Source organism: Apteryx rowi, unplaced genomic scaffold (assembly GCF_003343035.1).
Source record: "Apteryx rowi isolate R43461 unplaced genomic scaffold, aptRow1 scaffold_32, whole genome shotgun sequence".
NCBI lineage: Eukaryota > Metazoa > Chordata > Aves > Apterygiformes > Apterygidae > Apteryx > Apteryx rowi.
In genome coordinates, this window is record NW_020449641.1 from 893,622 (window position 1) to 917,477 (window position 23,856).

At 51.1% G+C, this 23,856-nt stretch overlaps 1 protein-coding gene across 6 annotated transcripts in view; it reads right to left on the minus strand.

Annotated features, from left to right (window-relative positions):
• The window catches only part of DVL3 (dishevelled segment polarity protein 3), a 35,299-nt gene that overhangs the window by 3,589 nt on the left and 7,854 nt on the right, over positions 1-23,856 (minus strand). For 3 of the 6 annotated variants that reach the window (XM_026070914.1, XM_026070921.1, XM_026070915.1), the window contains exons 2-14: positions 9,450-9,519; positions 5,467-5,588; positions 4,945-5,051; positions 4,233-4,368; positions 3,863-3,956; positions 3,392-3,461; positions 2,950-3,089; positions 2,676-2,752; positions 2,144-2,211; positions 1,729-1,779; positions 1,456-1,605; positions 488-619; positions 64-231 (exon numbers count right to left, since the gene is read on the minus strand). In XM_026070914.1, the coding sequence (XP_025926699.1) occupies positions 64-231; positions 488-619; positions 1,456-1,605; positions 1,729-1,779; positions 2,144-2,211; positions 2,676-2,752; positions 2,950-3,089; positions 3,392-3,461; positions 3,863-3,956; positions 4,233-4,368; positions 4,945-5,051; positions 5,467-5,588; positions 9,450-9,519 (1,385 nt within the window). Of the gene's footprint in view, positions 1-63; positions 232-487; positions 620-1,455; positions 1,606-1,728; positions 1,780-2,143; positions 2,212-2,675; positions 2,753-2,949; positions 3,090-3,391; positions 3,462-3,862; positions 3,957-4,232; positions 4,369-4,944; positions 5,052-5,466; positions 5,589-9,036; positions 9,127-9,449; positions 9,520-23,856 lie in introns of those variants that run through there. The other 3 variants (XM_026070916.1, XM_026070920.1, XM_026070922.1) reach the window with 2 other exon arrangements.

The window sequence follows — 23,856 nt, forward strand, 5'->3', positions numbered from 1 at the left end:
CAGGGCTCCGCCCCACCATCCTCTCCCTCCCGCCCATGCCAAGCCCAGAGCTAAGTGCCATACTGCCACAGAGGTCCCCGAAGATGTAGTAACACTGTTCTGAGAAGGTGATCTTGTTCACGGTATGTCGGATGTAGCCAGCCTTCAGCAGATTGCTGGCATACTTGCGGGATTCACGACGGTCTGTGAAGCCCTCCACGTGGTGATACAGCCAATCCACCACATCCGAACCTGCCATGAAACATCAGGGTTAAACGCAGCAAGAGAGGACAGCAGCCCTTGAAGCAGAGTGGGCCAGACTGGAGTCAAGGCAAAGCAGGCCCAAAGATGAAAAGGGACTGCACAGCCAAGGGTTCAGTTTGTGACCCTAGCCCGGTCAACAGTTATTTTACACTGACATAGATGCTCCCTTTATGAGCATGTGCTTGGGAAATAGGCCACCTGTTCCCCACTCCCTGCCTTTGCTGGAGGCAGCACAGACTCTTACCAATGAAGGCATTGGGGATGGTGATCTTCAGCCACATGCGGTCGCGCACCTCCAGGCCTGACTCTGGTGAGGCCATGGCTTTGACAATGGTGGCCATGTCACTGTGGATGGACAGGTGAAAGTCATCGAGGCCTGTTGTGGGGAGAGAGGGAAGGGAAGCAGAGATGAGAGGGGACAGAAGAGACCACAAGACTACATGGAAGCATCACACAGAGGAAGAATGGGCCAGGGAACAATACGTCGCAGACAGCCCTGGGGTGCATGCCAGCCTAACCTCCATTCCAGCCTTCCGATGTTATTCTTTGCATGTGAGCTGTTTCCTCTCGCACAAACACAGGCTAAAATCTCCTTCCACCCAGACCCAAGCAACTGAGATCCAAAAAGCTGCCATCTCAGCCCACATGGCTCAGCAAGGGAGTTCACTGCTCCTTACCAAGTTACAGCAAGCTCCTGGCCTCTTGCCCCAGCTCAGAGCTCTTGAGACAATTGTTTCTGGGTTCTATTTACTAGAATCACCCAAAACTTTCAGAAACAGCCCTCTGCTCAGCCGGTCCCTGCCCCATTGCAAGGCTCCTTGCTCCTAAAAGCCTTCTTCATCCTGCCCTATCTGGTGTCTGAGTACGCCTTGTTCCAGGGCAAAGCTATTCCCCTTTGGCCCTGCACTCTCAGCTGGGAACCTCAGACTGCTCCCTGAGCCTCTCCTCACACCTGCCACAGCTCTTGGATTGTGTCCAGGCTCTCCTGCTCTCCTTAAGTAGAGACCGAGAAATGTGGCACTAATTCACCCAGTCAGAACTCCTGTTGATCCATGCACCTGCCTGGTGAGAGCACACTCTCTCTTGCTCGCTCTCTCTCTCTCGTCCCTCAGCTCAGCAAACCTTCCCCACACAGATGTATCGCTCCCATTAGGGCACAGTGCAGGTGAGGAAGCCGTGCAGTGCGGGGAGCGCAGAGGCAGGAGGACTTACGTTCGGTCTCTGGGATGGAGCTGGTGATGGAGGAGCTGGTGGAAGTGATTGTGCTCATGGATGGACTCATACCGTACGCTGGGTAGGTGCCGGTCATCGCTGCTGTGTGGGACACCCAGGCTGCCGGGTCGATTGGCCGGATGGGCTCACCTGCAGTGAAGAGGAAGGTCAGTCAGTAGCTATCAGAAATCATCCCCTCATCAAATCCAGCTCTGGGGCGGGGACGGGGACTCAACACAGCCCATTCCATCCCCAGCATCTGCCGGGACTCACCCGGATCGGAGCATGGAGAGTCTGGCCCAGCCCAGATCCGCTGGGGAGCAACTGGGAGAGAAAGAAGAGAGGGAGGGTCAGCAGGAGAGGTGCAGAGGGAGAGATCCCCCTATGGCTGAGGGGGGTGTTTCTCTGTCCTCTGGCGCTCTGAGCAAGTGACCCCCCTGCCCCAGTGAAACGCGTCCCCAGCGTGATGTGGGAAGGAGGGCTGGGCTTATGGGCATTTTGGCTTGGGAATAGGACACTGTGGCCTCCTAGCAGGAGAGCTGAACCCCTATCAAACCCCATTTCAGCGCCACACGGCATTACACACACACAAAGGAGAGGAACAAGACAACAACCAAGTAAGTGCTCAAGGCAGGGCTCTCACATGGGCTGGGCATCAGCATTAAGGGTGGGTCAGCTATCCACTTACTCCTAGGTAACGAGAAGCAGCCTCGGGGGCTGGGGTCCCAGCACTTGGCAACAGTCAGGGTGATGGGCCTGCAGCAAAAAGGCAAGAGTTAGAACAAGAGCCCAGTGGCACAACCCCCCATGAGACCCAAGGCGGATGCTGTATACAGGCTCTCTCCTCCTGGGGGACAGAGGAAAGTAGCTAGCGCAGTGCCCTTATCCCCCACCACCTATGAATTTCCCTAGTGGCATGGACAAAACGATGGGGTAGGCAGTAGGAGCTGCAACCCTCCTCTTAGCCAAACTAAGCAAAAAGATGACATAGCATCCCCAAAAGTTGGGATGCGGCCCCCCAGTTCACCACTACTAGGTTGGCTCCAATTCTTGCTTTAGGTGTCAAAACCCAGGAACCAAAGCAATACTAAAAACACAAGTTCTGGGTTCCTGCAGTCTCAGAGCTGCTGGAAGAAATGGCTGGAAGACACAACCCGCAGACCCCAAGCACATGCCACACAGATGCCCACAGAAGTGAGAAGCAAACCCAGAGTACCTACCCAGGCTTGTGCACAATCTCCCTCAGCACCCGTACAGCATCATCGTTGCTCATGTTTTCAAAGTTGATGTCATTCACCTGCAAACAACACAAAGGGGTGAGTCCCAAAGATGTGGCCAGAGGTAGAGCTCCCCGCTCAGCTCAGCAGTGACTCAGCTTCCTCCTTCCAAGAGTAGCTTCCTGGGTTTAGTCTGCCAAAATGTGCGAGGAGGCTTCTGGGTCTTCCCCTACTGTTCTCCCAGGCTCAAGGATGGAAGTATGTGGGTGTGAAGTACCTGCAAGAGCATGTCTCCCGGCTCAATCCTGCCATCAGCTGCCACAGCACCGCCCTTCATGATAGAGCCAATGTAAATGCCTCCATCTCCACGCTCATTGCTCTGTCCCACAATGGAAATACCCAGGAAGTTATATTTCTCTGTAGGGATGGAAGGAGAAAGAAACAAAACATCATAAAGCAGAAGGCACAAGAAGCCCTAACCTCAGACAAACTATGTGCTAATTATGGTCACTTGCACACTTATCTCCTGGAGAGACCTCCCAGGACGTGGCAAAACTCTCAAGAGAGCAGTGCTTCAGGACAAGCTACTTTCCCAAAGAATCCATCTCTTCACCCCTCCCCATGTGTTCTTGCGTTCTCCTTGCCTCTTCCCCACTTCCCTGCTCCACTGCCAATCTCACTCCATAAGGGCTGCAGGCGCTGGACGTGCCTCAACTCACCCATGTTAAGCGTGACTGTGATGATGTTCAGGGACATGGTGGAGTCTGTGATGCTGCTGAAGGATGATGACTGTAACACAAACAAAACACGAGATGTCTGCCTGTGTCTTGGTACCATTCCCAGTCTCAGCTCCCTCCACATGTGCTCCCCACCACCCCTGTGGCACCACAGCCACCACGCCCAGCTCCAGCCTAAGGGTGGGAGCTTTGCAGAGCTGGGGAGCATCAGCCACAGCTCTTATGACCTCTCCACAGTCAGAACAAGGTCTGTGGTCCCAGTTCTCAAGGCTACATTAGCTTGGGAAGGGTTAATAGGATTTTATAAAGTCTCAGCACTTAAGAGTCAACCTATCCAAAGGAAAAATGTGCCCACTGCAAACACAGCTGAATCCCTATCAGCCCTGGAGAGATCCACCCAGCAGCCCACTCTGCCCTACACTGCCCTCCCCAGAATACCCAGCCCTCAGGTACCCGCTCAATCCGTGGAGCCTTCTGTTTCCGCCTGCGTCGCTTGTGCCTCCTCATCAGACGGGAAGCACTGCTTTGCTCTGTCGAACTGCTAAATCTAGAGGCAAAAGTAAGAGTCAGCTCTTCTGTCGCTGTGGGGCAGCTCTGGCAGCACAAGAGCCACAAAAAAGGGCATAGGGAATAGAGGACTCCAGGAGCAGAGAGGCAGAGCAACATACAGGGGACAGATGATAGTAGAGGTGGCTGCTGGGTGAGATTCAAGACAATAGCAGGTCTGAACAAGGACCCAGAATTACTGTGCTCTGTGCTGGCATCTCTCTGTGCTGGAAAGCAGGGGGAAGCCAGTGTTCCTCCAGGCCCTAAGCTCTCCTACCTGCTGGTGGAGTCATCTTCATCTGAGTCAAAGAAGCTGGTGGTCTCCAGCTCGCTGCTCATGAGCGTGGAGGAGCTCTCGTACCCGCCCAGGTCTCGGCGTCGCTCTCCCTTCACTGTCCCGTTCACCCTAGGTGCTAGGAAGCAAGAAGATTCAGTGTGCTTAAGACAGACCACAGGTAATTCCTCACCTCAGGGCCCACAGCAACCTTCTCAGAAGGAGCCTGGCCATCAGACAACCCCATCTAGTGCAGGCTGGCTCTGAGATCCATCTCCTGTGGGATACCTCTTCAGCCCCGCTAGAAGATGGGGAAGAGACTGATGAGCCAACCAGCAACAAGGCTGCTAAAGTCAAGGAAGGCTGTTGCAGCTGGTCCTTGGCAGACCAAGGAGCAGCATGGAGTAATAAGAAGGCTACAACCCACTGCACTTTTCACTGGGAAGGACTGAGGCACTGCTGTCTCTCTCCCATTCCTGAGATTTCTATGGGAGCAGTCTCCTTTGCCCCTAACGGTCACACCACCAAGCTCTGATGCCACGTAGAGGCTAGCTCCTACCTTCAAGATGAGGCTACAGCCTCAGGCCATTGAACAGACCTTCTGAGCTGAGAAGGCTCTGCAGAGCAGACAGAGCTGCCCCATGTCTGTGGCTAGTGCCTCCCACCGTGCCCCGGCCACGCGCTGCAGAGCTCTGGCCACAATGGCAACACTCACCATGCTCAGGTCCATCTTTCCGACGAGGTCGTTCCCTCTGCGATGACACCACGGAGTCTGTCTCTGTCTCATTGTCCAGATTTTCCCGACTCCCCCCGGTGTTAGGGCTGTGATGAGATAAAAGGGACAAACATGTCCAACAGGAAATGGCCTAAGCAGGCTCTCTCTACCTCTACACTGGCAGGTGCTCACCTGCTGCCATCAGCTGTCTCCCTCTTCTGAGGAGGAGGAGCAGACATGGTGGGGAACAATGACTGCACATCTATGCATGCAGGGCAAGGGACTAGGGAAGCTGGGTCGGCTCTTTGCCAAGTACCCTTTACTGCTTTAAGCATGCCCTTGTTTGTTAAATGATAGAGCTCCACTTCAAATCTGCTCCCAGCCCCATCATCAGGCCCTCTGGTTGGCTGTGATCCCTGCCAATTTGTATAGGGACACCCCAGTCTCTGGTCTTCCCATTCTGATTGAAAACAAAGTCACTGTGGTCCCTAGGAAACCGGGATGTGTGATCAGGTAACTTACTGAAAGGAGGGGGGCCTGGAGTCTCCAATTCCTCCCGTGCGCTCCATGGAGGGTGGCAGCTCTGTTTGGTTATCAGCACAGACTGACCCAGCATCTGAGTGTGACCCCTCTGCAGACACCAGCTGGAGGGACGAGAGACAGAGAATGAAATGGCTGAGGAGGCAGGAAAACATTTACAAGTAATAACACCTGAGTGGCCAAACGAGTTGGCCATAAAGCCTGTCCGGCCCAGTACCTCATCTCTGACAGTGGCCAACAGCAGGTGTCCAGGAAAGGGTATAGAATGAGGCCAAGCATGTAGCAACATCCCCCCTCAACATGCTCCCAGCCTCCATCTATTTGTCATTTGTCTATTCCTCAGGGAATTCTTGAGCAGTGAAATCTGGGTGGCTAACAGCTCTGCTTCGAGTCTCTGTCATCAATCTCCACACTCGCACTGCACAACTTTTGAGCTCAGATAAACTTTAGCAAATGTCCTGAGGCAAAAAGGGGATTTCCCCCAGTTCTTACATCAGAAGAGACAGCAACCAGTCATTCCTCTTTTGACCTTCTCTTGATTTTACTGGCCTCTACAGCTATGTCCTCAAGCTGTGGGACCCAGCAGGATTTTCATCTTCCCAGCTCCTGGGAGTTGGGTTAAGAGTCCAGAGCCAAGGTTGGCCTTGAAGTAGACTCCAGCATGCTGTCTTCTGGGTTCCACAAAACCTTTGCAAACTTTCAACTTGTGTCCAGTTGAGTGGCTTGGGCACAGCCTCCAGCCATCCTCTGGGAGGCTCAGCATCTTTCCCAGGGCAGAAATTCAAGCAAGTCTCAAAGCCCAGGAACTATTTATACTAGCAATGCTTTGGGGCAGCGCAGGCACACCTACCTCTGAGCCTTTGGCTCTCAACATAAACTAGCTGTTTCAGGGCTCAGGGAATGGGACAGGGCCTTTCCCAAGGTGAATGGGCTAGCTAATAGAAAGAAACAGATTAAGTTCAATTGAGCTCAGTGGAAAGTGTATCCCTCTCCTTGGCCAAGGAGTGAGTTCCCAGGGAAAGGGTGGAGCACATGAGCAAGGGAAAGTCGAATTCCATCTTCAAGGACTTTCCAATGCATCCTTTCATTCCTGTGCTTGTCGGTCCCATGCCTGCTTCCTGCAAAGCACAGGCACTGGAAAGCAGGGGGATTAGCTCTCTCCTAGTTTCAGGGGAGGACTAGAGAACCCAGCACCTTGATCTGCCCCAGACAGAACAGGCTGTGGGTCAGTCTGGAGTCAGCCCAGTAAGGCAAGACCACCAAGGCAGGAGTCAGGCCTCAGTCTGTGTACTTAAACCAGCTGCCTACTCATGTAATGATAGGAGAGGTCTAATATAACACAAGTAAGGATGTGCCACTATGGGTAAGGACAAAGAGAGTGAGAAGGACCATGAAATGAGGGCTGGAAAGGAGCTGGTGAGCTGATACTTGCTCACCACACTGTAAAGTCCAGGGGAAATGCAGAGGCAGCTCTGCCACCTGTTGGTGGGGGGAACCACACATGTAGCAAGAAAGCAGGAGCAGCTGCCAGCCAGACAGGAGGAGGCAGAGCCCCTGTTTCTAGAGATTCTGGGCACTTCTCAGCATCACTGATGAAACAGCATGAGCCATGCACTGTCCAACTCTGAGAACCGGGGAAATCATGAAAACGGGGGCAGATGGAGCCCACAGATTATCATCAGGGCAGGGGAAGAAAGGTTTGTTGCCAGGGAGGCACTGGGAACAGAGACAGGGATGCAGCTGGAGCAAGGAGGACAGAGTAGCCCCAGGAAAGCCCCAGCAGAGGGAACAGACAGGGCAGAGAGCACCCTGCAGTGTCAAAAGCTGCAGAGCCCGTCCTGCAGGCCCCACGACAAGCCCAACAGTTCCTGCTCTCACAACTGTCTAACCAGCTCTTGTCTTGCTCTCAGCTCAGCCACCCTCCCTCCAGCAAGCCCCAGGCCCATGCCCAGCTCTGCTCCCAGCACCTTCCCAGTGACGTGCCTTCCCAGGACACATCCCACTCCCTGGGGGGCCACATCCTTGCTCTGGCAGCTGCTGCCTGGGAGCACAAGGAGAGAAGAGATGCTGGCAGTGGCCAGCATTGCCTAGGGAAAATTCATAATGCTCTGTGCTTGAAGGTCTCAAGATGAGACCAGGTGAATAAATCCAGACACAAGAGGCTAGCTGCAGGCAGCTATCAAACAGTCCTGGGAGGGGGCATAGGGGGTGTTCCCGAGCAGGGGTTCTGATGTTGCCTTCCTCCAAAACTCCTGGGCCTGGGATTTCCTCCAGGGAAGGTTTCAATAACCACCCTACACTTTTCCTGCCTCTTTTGCTGTCAGGAAATACTCGCTCCTATCCAACCCCCCATCTTTCCCTCTCACTAAAATAAGCACCAAGTTTCTAAAATAGTCTCATTCCAGCCTGTCTGGCAGAAACAGCAAAGCAAATGTTCCCCCTGTCCCCAAAACAACCACAGACAGGGGGAATCTCAGCAGGGAAAGAAAAAGGGATTGTCAGCCATGCATAAAGGTCCCTGGGACTGCCGTCACCCTTAGTGCATAAGAGCTGGCAGCGGTGCTAACTCCAGGCACAACTGTCCCACAAGGAGCAAGCATTTCAGATGCTGTCCGCAGCAGCAGCACGGTGCCCTGGTCAGACCGGAGCTCACGCTAGCGTTCTGCGGGTGGATCGGACCAAACCGCACTGGTCCCATGCTGTTCACACTGAGCAGTCAGCCCCAGAGAACCACTGCAAGGAAAGCCAATGGCTGTGTGGACACACGAACCACACTGAGAAGCAGGCCATGTAAAAAAGAGCCATGGAGAGGGCTCTGAGCCCCTGGGACCCCCTGAGAGAGCATACAAAAACAAAAGGCAGCTGGAAATGAAGCGAGGGGGAAATGTCTAGGGACAGATGCAGCAGTAATAGCATGGAGGGGGGACGAGAACTGGAGGGGCTCTGTGTTTTGCAAGGGCCCAGCTAACCGCTAGAGGGAGGGCTGCAAACAGTCCAGCAGCTGCAGCCTGTGGGCCTCTTTGTGTCGGAGCCCAGAGCACCCTCTTTTCCTTGCGCACGCAGGGCTCCACCCCGCGCTCTGCGCAGCCGGCCTTGCAGCAAGAGCTAGTTTGGCAACAGGGCGCCTGCCTGCCCGGTCCTGTTACCCAGCCTTTGCCATCCCCACCCTCCTTTGCCAAATGCAGTCGCTTCATTGCCCCCCCAGTCAAGGCTCAGCTTTTTGATGCACGGATAGGAGAAGCATCAGGTCTTATCTAGCCTGATTTGCAAGAGGCTGAAGATTGTCCCTGCTTAGTGGCAGCTTGGTGGCCTCTGAAAAAAGGCACTTGGGTCTTTGTTCTGTTCTGGGGGCAGATCCACACATCCCAACCAGCACAAACTGCAGCTCAGCAGGGGGGAAAAAGGGATGATGGGCTATGGAGACTGAATACCCTCTCCCCCCCAAACAGAGGGTCCCCTTTGGGGCAGAGGGAGGCATGCGGGCAGGGGACAGAGCATGTGCATGGCATGGCACGGAGGGAGAAGCTTGTCCTGCAGCTGCCCAGGCAGTACCTTTAGTCTTCAGGGCAGTCAAATCCAGTCCGCTTCACCAGCACTAAAGTCACTTATGCCCTTTGCGCCAGTCACCGGGGTGGGACTTTCTCGGAAAGCTGACCCTGCCGTAGGGGCACATGGGTTACGCTGCGGACAGGCTGGGACCGTCACCTCTGCTAGGCATCAGTTACAGCGAGCTCTTGGCAGAGGCATCCCACATCCTCCCCGGCATGGGGGACCCAGCACCACATTGCCCAGTCTCCAGCAGAGGGACGGGAGCGTGGTAATCCACCTCATCAGCTTTGGTAGCAGTTAGCACTTTAACAGTGCAGAGCAGTCCTAGTGCTTTTCTTGGCACTGTGCAATCAAATGGTGGTTTTCAGAAGGAGCAGAAACAGGCAGAGAGATAACGAAGCAAGGGACTTGCTTACCCATGACACCACCCGGCCATTGAAACAGGGAAGCTTGGCATTGTCATCTGAGATTTCTTCTTTCACCACCCTGCAGAGGGGAGAGGAGGTAGTTAGAGCTGAACGCAGAACTTCAGAGCAAAAGGAGACTTTTGCCAAGTTGTGTGTTTGCACTTAACCGCAAACAGCCCAGGCTTGGGCAGCGGACAGAGAGAGGACCCGCAGTTCCCTGCTGCTCACCCTAACACCAGCCTGTCCCATGTCCACAGCCGTAACCGGCAGGCTGCAGAGGAGAAAACAAGGGCAAAACAGACTCTCCCATGTCTTCCAGCTGTTTTGCCCCCAGATTCATACTTTAATCAGTTAACAAAATTCAGATATATATTTTTACCAGTTTGCTTATTTCTAAAGAAGTACCTTCTTTATAATGATCTGAAAAGATCACAATCTATGTCAAGACTTTTAATACATGAAAGTGAAATACATTAAACATGCTGCCTCCCAAATGTTACTGTCGCTTTTTAATTATATACATACTATTTCAACATCACTTCAAGCTTTATAGTTGTGCCACAATGTCATGTTCCTGTATTACACAAACAGCTACATTATTACTAGCCTTCATAGCAGAGGAGTGCTGATAATTTTGTTTTTCCAACAGTAAAAAGTTCTGGTTTCTTTGGGGAAAAGATTTATTCTTTTGGTTTTAAATATCACTGGGCACCTGGATATCACCTGAATACCTTTGCCGCAAAGAGTCTGCAATTGAAACAACTTATAAATTCACCAGATACAATTAATACTGTCTTTGATAAATCAAATTTAATTGAAAAACAGGCTTTAATAAGCTCATTTTCCTTCCTACAAAACCGCTACATTTAAATTATTCTTATTTCATATGAAGAACTTTTACAAGTAATTTGTGGTATTTCTAAATTTCCACTTCCAAGCTACACCTAAGGTAGCTTGACACACGTGCTGAAAAAAAAAAAAAAAATCAGGTAGCAGCTAAACAAGGAATAAACTATGGTGGTTTTTTTTTTTGGGGGGGGGGGTATCAAACAGGAAAAGAATGAATGCGAAACAAAGGGAAATTACATATTAAAACAAAGTAGCTTGAAGGTAGCTAACATAGTAAACAGAGGTAGGATCACATCAAGAGCCCTCAAGGGTCCTCAAGACAGTCCCCAGTTCACAGAGAAAGGAAGAGGATGCAGCTGGACCTGGCGCTGTGACCCGTTGCCCCAGCCTGTCATGCAGCCTGCCACTGCCATCAAGACGTAGCATGCCGGGGCTTGGAGGAACAGGTACTCTGGGCTCCAGGATGCACTTACTGGGGCACTGACAGCTGCCCAAACAGTCGCTGAAAATAGGACAGCAAACCACGTCAACACTCACAAAGCATCAGGAAAAGGCGAATGAACAATGCTTGAACACCAAAACCGGGGGAGCAGGCTCTGCTCCACCCTGCCAGCCTCGCTGGTCCCTCCAGTGACGCACTCTCAGCAAAGGGGTGTCCCGTGGGCTGAAAGAGAGCAGGTTGCCAGGTCTTCGCTGGCAGCTGCCACTCATGATCCCTGCCTAAGTTGGAGAGCCAGCAAAGGGAGCAGACAAGTGCTATCCGTCCTCAGAAGGCAGACTAGCAGGTCACAGTCTGAGCAGCCTAATCCACTCCTGAGATGAGCGTTAATTCCTCTTGCGCGGATGGAGAAGCGGGGAAAAGCAGGAAAGATACAGTGAGGCCAGATTAAAACCCTGCCCGCCTAACGCTTCTTCAGACCATGTTCCCCTTGCCAGCCTCTGCCCAAAGCTCCTGCAGTCCAGGATGAGCATCAAACACGGTCAGTCTCTCTGGGACACCCATCTCCTTCAGCGCCCTGGCCAGCCCTTTCACACGCAGGCAAGTTGTTGTCTCCTCACTTCCAAACACACACACACGCACCCTAGCCTGGCTGCACTAGCATCCATTCATACTGTCGCCAGTAGCCTGGACTTCATCCAGTTCCTAGAGAGAGCTTCAGGCAGAGCCAATTTCAGGGCTGTGTGCTGCTTGCTCAGGGACACAGAGTCCTGTCTGCGGGTGAAAGGAGAGGGTGACATATTTGCAGGGTCAAGATGACCAACTGCTAAGCACAAACAAACTAATCTGCTCTTGGAGGGGGGGACAGAGTAGATCAACTCCCACGCACACCCCTGCCAACCCTCAGCTACAAGGCCTGATGAAGGCCAAACTGCTTCTATCCTGAGAACTGATGCTCTTGTCACTCCTATTACTCCGCTGTTGCCCCAGACAACGCAGGGGTCAGCTTCACCCGGGAGCAGTTTTCTCCCTGCCTGACTCCGCGAAGCACTCCCCTACCCCAGCCGCTGCATTATTTATCACTAGTTATCACTCGGATGCCAGAGCACAATGAATTATATATTTAGACTCCCCAGAGCAGACCGATAGCGCTGGGCTGGAGGCAGGCACATGCCGAGCGAGAATATCCCTGCAACGCTGCTCACGTCCATCAATCTGCACGCAGTCTCCAAGCTATTCGAGTCCTGCATTCCTCTCCAGCCTCAACCCTGTGCTAAAATATTACTCCCCGCTACCTCTCACCACTCCGTTCAAGTCTCACTTCCCACTGCGAGTTCACATGTACGAGACTTCAGGTTCCTGTTAGAAGACACCAACTGAGCAGCCTCTGGGGGAGCTGTGCGCAGTGCCACGTTTTCTCCTGCATGGTTGCAGGGAGAAGCAGCCATGAGAGGAAACTTTCCCATGGATCTGCTGGGACAAGCCCTCAGTCAATGGGGCCTGAGCCTGGGAATCCCCAAAAAAACAGACCCAAATGAGTTCTGGCTCTCTTGGTTCTTGAAAAGCCTTTTTGTTTGGTGGGAGCCACAACAGCTCAGGGAAAACATCTGCCCAAAGATGACTGCAAAGGGACTGCCTTTAGTTTACCATTCTTCAGAGCAGCCCAGTTTCAGATTTTCCCAGGCTTACGGATCTGCTAGGGGTTGGGCCTAACACGGCAGAGAATGGACACCCTCACTAAGCAGTGAAAATTCCCTGGTACAGAGAGACAGACGGAGCTTTGCCCAGGCGAGCCTGCGTTCAGCCTCCGCCACGCAACAAAAGTGCGCTGCTTCGCTCTCCGCAGAGAACGGCTCCGTGCAGACGGCGCTCGCAGCCCCTCAGCCTGTCACCGGAGCCGGCAGAGGCGGCGCTCAGCGTCTGGCCCACAGGCCCAGCGCTCCGAAATACTCATCTGCATTGAATTTTCCAACAAAGAGACCTGCGGGAGGGAGGGCAGGAGGGAGGGAGGGAAGGAGGGTTACAGGGGAGGCAGGGCGAGTGGGCGGATGATTCAGCCTCCATCCCCAGCGACACTGGGGCGGCCCGTACACGGGGGCCAAGCCGAGGGGGAGGAGGGGACAACGCCGGGGTTGCTGACGGAGCCAGGCCTGGCTTTGCAGAGCGTTTGGGGAAGCAGGACTGCCAGCGCTGACACAAACAGCACATCTGCTCCCATGCAGCTGGGGGAGGGGAGAGGAAATCCAGCTCCGTCCCTCGCCCCATCCCTACCCCCCCGCCGGCTCCTCCGAGAGAGCTGGCAGATCCTCTCCCCACAACCTGGGAAGATGCCATGCTCCCAGCTTCCCGCCTGCTCTCTTCCAGCAGGAACGGCTGAGGGGAGACGGAGCTGGCAGCTTGCAACAGGGATGCTGAGATGGGCGAGAGGGGGGCGGGGAGACGCGTCCTTCTCTAGGGAGCCCCAGACCGGCTCAGGAAATTAGGGGGTATTTTATATCAGAGTCATGTCCTAGGAATGAAGGGAAGGTGGGGAAAAAGAGAGTGTGCACAGGAGAGAAAGGCAGCAATAAAAATCAAACCTCGGAGACTGCTGTGCTGTTAGAAACCCCTGGGCTCTGCAGACATTACCAGCTAGCTGAGCACGCAGCTGCTCTGCTCCCGACCTCCCCCATTTCCCTTCGGTGGCCTCCAGCCCAGACGAGACTGTAAGCAACTACAAGGGAGTTTCTAGCTTTAGCCAGCTCAGGTCTCTCCTGAGCAGGACCCGCTAACCACAAGGGGGTCACAATGAAGAAATAAGATGGTGTAACACAAGCTAACGTGCTCAGGGAAAGGAGGAATTCAGGAGGCATTAACAAAGGCTCGGGCAGGAGGTTTTGAACCTCAGGTTCAGAAGCATGCTGGAGCTCAGCAGCAATCACTGCTCGTCTCTGGGGGTCCCCACCCAGATTCCTCCATCTAAGGCCTCGCGAGAGGGAGGATATTCAGAGAGACGCAATCGGGGGACACAGGAGCGACCAGAAAAGTAGAATTGGGAGTTGGAGAATAAGGATGGAGGGCGGGGGGGCAGCAGCAAGAAGAGGGGCAAGAAAAGGGAACCCCTCAAGCACGTTAGGCATCTCAATGGCAAGGATAAAAAGGAGTTTGTTACTAGGGGAGGCGCAAAGATTGAGAAGATACAATTAAGCAGCAGCAACTGCACACTAAAGAGCTGGAAAGATGTAACACTAGTAGAGCAGATAAAGTAAAATCTGCTCCTTCGTTTAGTTCAGTTATTGAGAGGAAAGACCTTCATGGAACAGTGACATTTCTTCCAAGATCGCAAAGGCCAGAAATTCAGTGCTGAAGTTAATCTTCTACTATAATCCCCCCAAAAGTGCACAGCTTAGGTAGGTCACTCCTATGACCTTAATCACCCCCACCTACTACAGCCCACAGAATCACTGGAAAAAAAAACCCAACAACAAAACAAACAAAAAAAAGCAGGAGACATTCCTACCTAATACCACAAGCTTCAGGGACTAAAACACCAAAAATGTAATCTCATTTTCAAGACCTGCAGTAGTGCACACCCCTTAGGGCAGGGATGTCTTGTCTCCAAACAGTCATAGATTAATGATGCTGGATAACAAAAGGAAGCACCTCCACGTATTACTGTCCAAATGTGAGCATCTCCTAGCTCTAGAGCAAAATCCTCCTCCCTCCAGTAAGATCAGCTGCTGGGGCCAAAGGGACGAGCTTTGCAGCAATTTCACCAGAAGAGAAAATTGGACAGGGTGATTCTCCGGCAGCGTACGGATTTCAGTTGTGAAGCACTCGCCTGTTAGACTAAGCCCAGACACGACACGTGTGCTTCCTGTGGGGATACAATCCCCTCAAGGGCTACAGGCCTAACCAAAGAATATGCATGCCAACGATCACGTGTGTATCAGCGAGACCTTGAGCTTCATAGGCAAGCAGCACGCATCAAACAGGATTAGAGGATTTGAGACGTCTGTCCCCCTAAGCCAGGGGATTCTTGGGGTCTTCCTCACTGTATTTTTTTAATCCCCTGTGCAGAGGAGTACACAGGATACGAATTTGTGCAGTGCGTTGGGGTGAGAAGGGCTCTCTGAGTGTCAATGGAGACGATCGTTCCCCTTTTTAATTTCTCTCCCAAGCTCCCAGACAGAGTATTCTTCACCACTCCTCCATTTCATAGCACAGGGTAAAAAGGGAAACACAGATCTGTGGGTGTTTTGGCTCTACTAGACCCTGCTCCGCAGAGGATCTGCTGTGCCCCTGTCTGTACACATCACAACTGCCAGTCCCTAAGCAAACGTGAACTCCCTCACAGGACTGGATTTACCTGGCATCTTTTTTTTTTTATTATTAAAAACAAACAAACAAAACCACACAAATCTACTGACCTGCTAACACAGCAATAACACAGTGTCATACCAAGCAGGAAAGGCCACCTCTGTCCTCCTAACAAATCAAGGGAGCTTTACAAGGATTCCTTAGAGAGCAGATCACCACATTTCAAGCTACTACCTGCACCCCTCAGGAGCTGGGATACCACGCCTGAGAGAGAAAGACTAAGAACATCCTCTTCCATTTAGTGTGTAACCTCTACAGCCTCCCTCAACTAACACTGCTGTCCCAAGGCCTCCCCACGTATCCCAGAGCCACGTTATTGCCTAGATGGTCACTCAGGCAGGGACCAAACAGACACTTGAGACGGCAACTCTTTTTCCCAAGAACTCCTACTCAGTCCACTTACAATCATCCTACTGGACATACATTGAGAAAAACACAGCCCAGATAGCCTAGACATGCTTGGCTCCAGCTGGATTTGTGTTCAGTCATACAGGTGTCACTGGGTGGGAGATGACAGAGGACAGATTTACTGTTCATCTAGCCCAAACACTGGAAAAGGAATGGTATTTAGGAATGAGCCACTCGACCTCAGAGGCCTGCCTAGGAGCAATACTTAACAAAGCAAAGTTAAAGACTTTGATTTCAAAGTGAGCCAAAGAGCCCTGGCAACCCCTCCCACCTTGATCTCTGGAGTGACCATCTGGCTGCAGCACTGCTCTGCAAACAAGCCCGACAGGCCCCTCATCAGACCACGAGGAGGAAACTGCATGGAGAACTGCAGGAGGCACCTCCACATTAATTAATCCTGCCCTGCCCGAGCGATGCTTCCAACCCCCAGAACGACATTTTGAGACATCATCAAAGGAAGCCTTCTCCAGGCCCCTGAAGGTTCAATGACACTTTCAGTCTCTTTGAATTGGAAATCAGGACAAACGGGAACTCCCAGCCCAAGCCCAGCCAGACTCTTCACTTCTGCAGCTCAAACTATTTCAGCTCCTGCACAGTCCAACACAAGCATACAAGACAAGCGCAAGGAGTGACAGTGAGAAAGAAAGATTTGAGGAAAACTACCTAAGGAAATGACCTTCAGGGAACCAAGACAAACCCACAGATTTACAAGTGACCAAAAGCTGGGTTTGTATTTGAGGTGGGATAGAAAACAGGCCCAAAGAGGCCTCAGCCAAAAGGAGACAAATGCATCAGAGAGAGGGCAAAATCCTGGTACAGTTGCTATGGTTCATATTAATGTTGAGAGATGGCAAACAAATAGGAGGAGGCTTGGCCCCATATGACACAACTCCATCTGGATACAGGCAGCTGGAAGAGCCCACAACGTAGAGAGCTGCAACACAGCAGCTCCCACTGATAAAAAGAACAGAGACTTTGCAGAGAGATGGAAAAAGGGTTTACTGAGCTACTGAAGGCAGCAAAACTCAAATGTCCCAATATCTTTTTATCAAGTAGCCTATTAAAGAGGCTTCAGGCTCCATGTGGAACTCCTTGCAATTCTCCATAGAAGTCACCCCTCTAGGCTGACTAAAAGGCAACAGGCTCCCTTGCAGTGCCAAGAGACTGCACACCGGTTAAGATGACAGTATATGAAAGCAAGGAGCTGTAAAGGCTCCAAGGGCTGCTGCAGGGGGCAGGTCACAGTGGTGTTAGATCCTCTTGCTGCCAGCACATACAGAATGGGCATGGGAGAGGGACATGACGTCCAGGAAGACTCTGCATGCCCCATGCTGAAGGTAGGTTTAGGTCTTCCTTTTCCAGCTCACGGCTGAGGGACGCCAAGTCAGCCCTGCTTTACTTAACAGCAGGCAAAGCTCCTGCCAAAAAAGCGCTGCTGCTGTGGAATGTGCTAGGCTAGCAGTACAGCTCATTCCTGGAAAAGCATCAACTCAGCAGGAGAGCAAGGAGAGAGAAGAGGGAAAAAAAGGGGAAGAGGGGGAGGGTGGGAAACAAAGTTTGAAAGCTTGGACTTCCACACCTGGGGATGAAGGGAGTCACCCCAGAGCAATCTGCTCACCAGCACCCCCTTGTCCTGGGCTCCAAGCATAGCAGCCCTGCCCAGCACCAGCCCTTTGCTCTTGGAGCACATTTCTGCTGGGCAGCCACCTCCCAAAGCAGGCCTGAGAAGGCACAGACCGAGGCAGACAACTGTGGGGAAGAGGAGTGAGGTTCATTTCCCCCCATCATGTTAACAATTAATTTGTGTTTAATGACAGCTCTCCCCCAGGAGATGACAAAACAGCCTCCACACATGTCCTGCCCTCAAGACACCGACCAGCTCACGTTACCCTCTCCCAGCACAAACAACTTTGTAAGAGTCTCCCAAGGAAGCCATCCTAACTGCCTACCTGGTGGGAAAATGGGAGCTTGAAGAATAATAGACTTCAGATCACAAGCCACTGACTGAATCTGCTCTTCACATCCAGCTAGGCTGCCAGCAGCAACATCTCTGCTATCTGGGTCTATAAGACATATGGGCAACCCCTATAAACCCAACAGGGAGTTAATAACATCAAAACTTTAAGTTCTTCCGCAAAACATTTGCCAAAGACAATGAGAAGGACCCATGCAAAGAGCAGCATTGCAGAGACACAGCAACTGCATGGTGGCAAAGAACGAACTTTGTCCCCGATCTCAGGCTGTCCCAGCACTCTGAAGAAAGGGCAAGCAATGATATAGACCTCTCTGGCCCTAAAATACAGGGGAGAAGGTAGAGGGCATGAGGGGTTTGAATTCCCAAACATCGCTAGGGCAGGGACTTATGTCCTTTTTCTTCCTCACCTTCAGGCGCTGCATAACTTTGGCACAACCTGAAATATTCACTTCACTCCCAAGAAACTGTCAGCAAGCCAGAAAGAACTTGGAAAAAAGCAAAGCACAAGAGCCACAGTTTAAACAACTGGCTCTCAAATAGGTCTACTAGTAGACAAATCCAATCAAAGATGGAGAAAGGCCAGTTTCACTTGGTCTGCATTTGATGGTGCCAGTGCAGGGAACAGTACAAGAAACTTCCTGTACAAAGAGCAAAAGGAGCACACTTTAGCAGCCTTTTACATACCTCATTTACTTCAGCTAAAATTAGGCTTCTTTACCAAACTCCTTTCCAGAGGCAGGGCCTGGCCCTTGAACAAGACAACCAGCAGAGCAATCTCTTACCAAGCATCATTTCCCAGGCCAACCAAGCTTGTTCTTGCACTTAGCACCCAAGAAACAAGAGAACACTGTTTGATTGCTGGAAGAAAAAGACAAGAAAGATGTTCCCATCCTAACCAAACCAAGCATGTGCTGGCACACAACTCACACAACTAGAGGCCCAGAAAGTGGGCGAGAGCTGTAAAGCAGGAGCCAGTCAACTACTGTAAATGAACAGAAATCTGATTAGCAAAGAAGCAAGGAAAATATGAGCTGTTTCCACCCTGCTGCCAATTTGTTCGCAGCAGTGAATACACTGGCTTCAGTTTCTTTGCTTTATGAAAGTCCTGGACCACAGAACTCCTCCTGTCACCTGACGGATGACCCTCTGAACAAAGCACTCTCGAGGCAGTCAGGAGACTGTTGTTTGCCCAGGACTCCTCCAAAGGAGCATCAGATTTATTGAAACAGGGTGCAGGCCATAGTTTCAGTTTGGAAAGAAAGCAATTTTCTGCAAGCAGCAAGGCTCTTTGTTTCAGCAGCCTGGCTGTAAGTGATGACTGGCATTAGTCAGTAGTCCGTATGTGAAATGCCATGTACAGAACTCAGTCCAGATCCTGCTGGGACTTGCCTCTAAACTAGGGATCAGCAACCTTTTCAATGAGAAGCTAAGTTTCCCCACAGTTTACAGGAGGATGGTGCTTCGGATCACCACAGAGACGTACCCCACCCTTGTGGGACTAAGCCCAACCTAGAGCTGCTGCCTTGCTTTGACACTGTGGATTCTCAGGCCTGGCCCAGTCGCATACCGTTCAAAACCTTCCCACCCACCATCTCCGACAACTGCACCACAGGGTGGATAATGGTTAGTGACCTCCAGAAGTCACTGTCACAGGTGGCACAACATGCTCCTCTTGCTGAGGATCTCAGAGCCAAGGCTGCCAACTCCCAGGTCCTTCGAGGATGGCAGAGAGGTAAAACGAAAGACAGCACAACCTGTCCTCAGTCTGTAAATATCCCATGAGCAGAGTGGAGCTCAGTAACAGCACTGAGCTGGTCGCTCTACATGTCAGCCTTTCCCAACACCAGTTCAGAAAGTCTCATCACAAGTAATTACAGCAGTAGGGCCATTTCCTGTGTCTGTGGATCTGCTGATAAAGACCCTGTTTTTGAGTTTCCTGATTACCTGTGGTACTGATAATGAATTTCCATGGAGCACCTCTCCTTTGGTCACAATTAAATCACCATCAACACTTTGAGTCAGCACCATGTGTTGGCTGAAGAGGAGCTCACCTGTTCCCGATGGATAACATGGCCAGACACACAAACATGAGCAGTTCCCACCTCAAGTCTTCACCCCTCACTACACAGAACACGTGCCATGCAATTTCCTAATACCAGAGCACAGGTACTAACTGCACCAAAGGTAATGTCACATGAAGGGACTAGATGATTTTGAAGTGTCTCACATTGGCAACAACGGCACATCAAAAAAGACTGCTGAAGTTGGCTCCTGTATTTTCTCATGGGAAATTTAGAAACATACAGACACGTGCTGGGCAGTGAGTCTGACCCAGCTCTGACACATCAGACTCAATGTGCACACCCTGCACAGATGTTACATGCTTGTGCACTAAGCCTGAGGTGCCCCAAGGAAACCCAGGGAGAGGGCAGCCTAAGCTGAAGTAGATGTCGCCACCCTGAAACTTCTCTGCCCCTTTCATGATGCCTGGGCAGGGAATAACCCAACTTATGAAGTCCCAATGGTTTTCCAAACTAACTCAACCTTGGCCCCAGCTGAAGTGAAACATTTTATCCCAGAGACTCACTCTGGAAGGATCGTCCCTCTCACAGGTGCCCCTTCAGGATCTATTGGTGCATTTACCAAGCTTCCTGTTCAAGACAGCTGGGAAGCCTGCCAGAAGGGACTCAGCTGTGCAGCTAGATCCATGAAAGCCCACCCTTTTCAGAGCTACAAAAAACAGTAAGAAAACAAAAATTCAAATGAACTAACACAATGCAATAGCAAGATCTCCTGCATTAAGCCTCTACATGGGCTTCCAGTATACCACAGCTTCAGCTGGGCCCACAGGCAAGTTTCTCTGAATGGCACCAAAATACTGGTTCAGCTAGGCAGGGCTGAATAAACTGGGACAGCTCATTAGCCTTATGCAAACAGAAAGATGGAGTTTGCATATCCATCACAGCTTCTAGAAGAAGCTTCTGTCTGAGAAGCTGCTGAGCCCTGAGGCCGACTCAGCAAACACCTATCAGCACCAAGCACCCTCTCCCTGCCCAAACCCTGCCAATCACACCAAGCAACAAAGTTATGTTTATTCCCACACTTCTGACACTGCTCTGATTGTCAACAGTGGCATCACACAGCATGGATCTGACCTGGACTGAGGGGACAATCTATTTGCTCATGTGTGGGGAGACACAGAAGGAACACAAATCTCTAGCAGATCAGAGCAATGGCTCAGGGAAAAAAATCCAAGTCGAGCGAGTGGTGGGCCAATGCTTTAGCACCAACTTCCCCAATATGATCATCCATACAGGGTCAGAGCCCCCAGAACACAGACCCCTGTGACAGACCCTTACTGTCGTCAGAACCAGCCTGTGTATGGCAGGAGCTGCCAGCCATCAGGAAACAAGGAAAACCCCAAGGCCTCTTTTACCCAGACCCTGCAGTCCCGTGGTATCAGTGAGACAGCTGCCAGCAATCAGAGAGGTCACATAGCAAATAAAGTCCTCTCAAAATCCTAAGGGCAGGTCAAAAAAAAACAAAAACAAAAAGCAGAGAGAAGACCTTTCTACACAATGGCTGATGCCAGATCTCCCAAAAATGGGTCTCTGCTCCAGGGCATGTGAGGTAGCCTTTCCCCTTTCAGCTCCGTGTCCTCAGCCAGGACCAGAAAGACGGACTCCCTCTGCAGCAGTTCAGCCACCATTTACTGTATTCTCTTTTCCTCTAAATCTCATGAGGTAGCAAATTTTAGCCAGCAAGAGAGACAGACAGACAGACATCCCAGCGAGGGGATTAACCAGCACAGAGGACTTAGTGGAACATGGTACCCAAATGCTGTTTCTGCTGCCTTCAATAGTTAACTGGTGACCGGAAAAAACAGTGTCTCTGGCCTTTCTCCATCAATAAATAACTGATACAAAACCCACAGAAGTCCCAGCCGCCCACTGTGATACGGGATTACACGACACAGGAAGGCCAGCATCATCTCTGCCTGCCAAAGCTTCCAGAGAATTTCAGCGCACTGCTGGATGGGCTCAGTGTTATTGCTACAGTAATAACAACACAGAAGTGGAAACAGAAGGGAAACCAAGAGCTTCAGAGCAGGGCTCAGTGAGATACCAGTGCATCAGCTCTGCAAACTGCCTAATGCAGACTATGATATTCAAGGGCCAAGAGTGCACATGCTCTCCTGAGGCCACCATGGAATTACACAGATAAGCATAACATTTGTGATCTCTCCTGTGAGGGAAGCAAAGTCGCAGAGATTAGCCTAATTCCCAGATCTGTACCTTTCTTCAGTGATTTCCAGAAAAGCCTTCATAAATGGATTTGATCCAAAAATTTCTGGAGACAGCCACCAGCAGGAGTTTTAGTTACCTCGTCAACCTGTTCCAACTGCCCTGAAATAGCAGGGCTTGCTCTACTGCCCAACAAGCCAGCATAGCTGTGACAAACGGTGACACAGCCTCATCCCCCTTCTGGAAAACCACCATCCATCTAGCACAGGTCACAAGGGCAGGCTCCAAATAACAAACAAGGGATGAATAGAGGAGGAAATCAATAGGAAGCATCAGAAAAACACAGTCCTGACTGCTGCTTCATCAGATGTGCAGCCTCATGCAAAGTCAGTGGGACAACATGAAGGCAGTTTCCGACAAGCACAGTCACCACCGCGTTCAAGCCCAGCTCTCCTTCACGGGATTTTACATAGATCAAATCTCTTAAACCACAACACTGTTGTATCTATTTGGATGCAGTCAAGGGTGGAGGAGTAGCACTTTGTCACAGCAGAGGTACCCTCAGCTCAGAACAGTTTAGCAATTGCAGTGCAGACATGCAAGAGGCTTCCCACCACCGTAAGTACAATGAGCTCAAAGAGGACTTGAGGAATTTTAACTATGCTTCCTACACCTCTACATATGCAGCCTTCAAGTCTAGATGGAGGGTCCAATGCCCACAGTGAGAGAGGACTGAAGCCAAATACATCTGTGCAGAAGAAAAGCTGCCGGGGAAATCAGATTTTCTCTGCTTGTGCTCACACTGCCCTTCTCCCCTGAGCATCCCCAAACTGACTGTGGAAGGTAACTACCTCCACCTTGGAGGGTTCAGACAGTAAACCTGCATAAACCTGCACCCCAGTGCTGACCCAGATGTCCCTGAGGCTGGTCACAGAGCTGCATGCGGAGAAAGCAGGTGAGGAGACTACAAGTGGAGGAGGCAGGGAGCACATTTGAAATGAGGGATTGACTAGAGGCTCAGTGCTCCAAGCACACAGGCCTTGTGCTCGACGGCTATTTGCCTCCATCGCAACAAGCCAGCTCCCTCCTTTCTCAGCATCTAAAACCAACACTTCCCTCCCTAGCTGCCCACCCTGCTCTCACCCATAGACACGTAGGCAGTAACATCACTTCTTACACTGCCACCTTGAAGCACAGCTGTCTTCCACCCACTCTGCAGGCAAGCTAAGGCCCAGGCTTTGGGAACGGCCAAGTTCTAGATGAAATACTCAGTTTTATTTCAGGAGAAACCGGAAGACTGAACAGCGGCCACCATTATCATCGCTAGTTCCAATAACAATGACCAATGCTCAAGCCAAGACCCAGATTATGGTGGTTTATGAGCCATTTTTAAATGGTGTTTGACCTTGATCCCAGAGACTGAACCATGTCTGAGCACAGCTGCACTATAGCCAGCCAGGGTTCACTGATTTACTTCGTGACAATTTTTGAGACATTGAGATCAGTTTTTGTTCTGTGCAGGAATTCAAACCAGAGTCTTCCAAATGATTTCAAAACACAGAATTGCATCAAAACAGCTACATTCTAATGGATGGGTAAAGGTTTCTTGACCTATGTTTCTCTTTTTTTCAGAGATGACAAGAGAAGCTTAAAATTAAGAAATATTTCTATCAAAAACATAATTGAAAATAATACCTTTCCAAGAAAAATACTGGTTTCAACAAAACACCATATTATGGAGAAAATACATTCAGTTTATTTTATATATATATATATTCTGACCAGCTCTAGCTGCAAACAAGTTCAATAGCTGTTGTAAAGCTTCATTGTCTGTACAGTACAGACAAGGCCTTAGGGAAATTGGTCTGCAGCCCAATTTGGCTAGCTTGGCTTTCAGAACACCACCCCTGGGCAAAGAAACGAGGCTATGACTGCCATCCACTGTGGCCTTTGCTACAACAGCTCCAACCACAACACAGACAAAGCTGGACACCTACCGAGGCAGTAATAGCTGGGTCTGAACAGCAGCACACACAGTGTAAGGCGCAGACAGTGCGACCAAGGGAAGCAGTGAATACCATCAGCTAACCTTCTCCATGTGCATCCCAGCCCTGGCACTGCTGCCTGCCCCCCCCCCCCCCC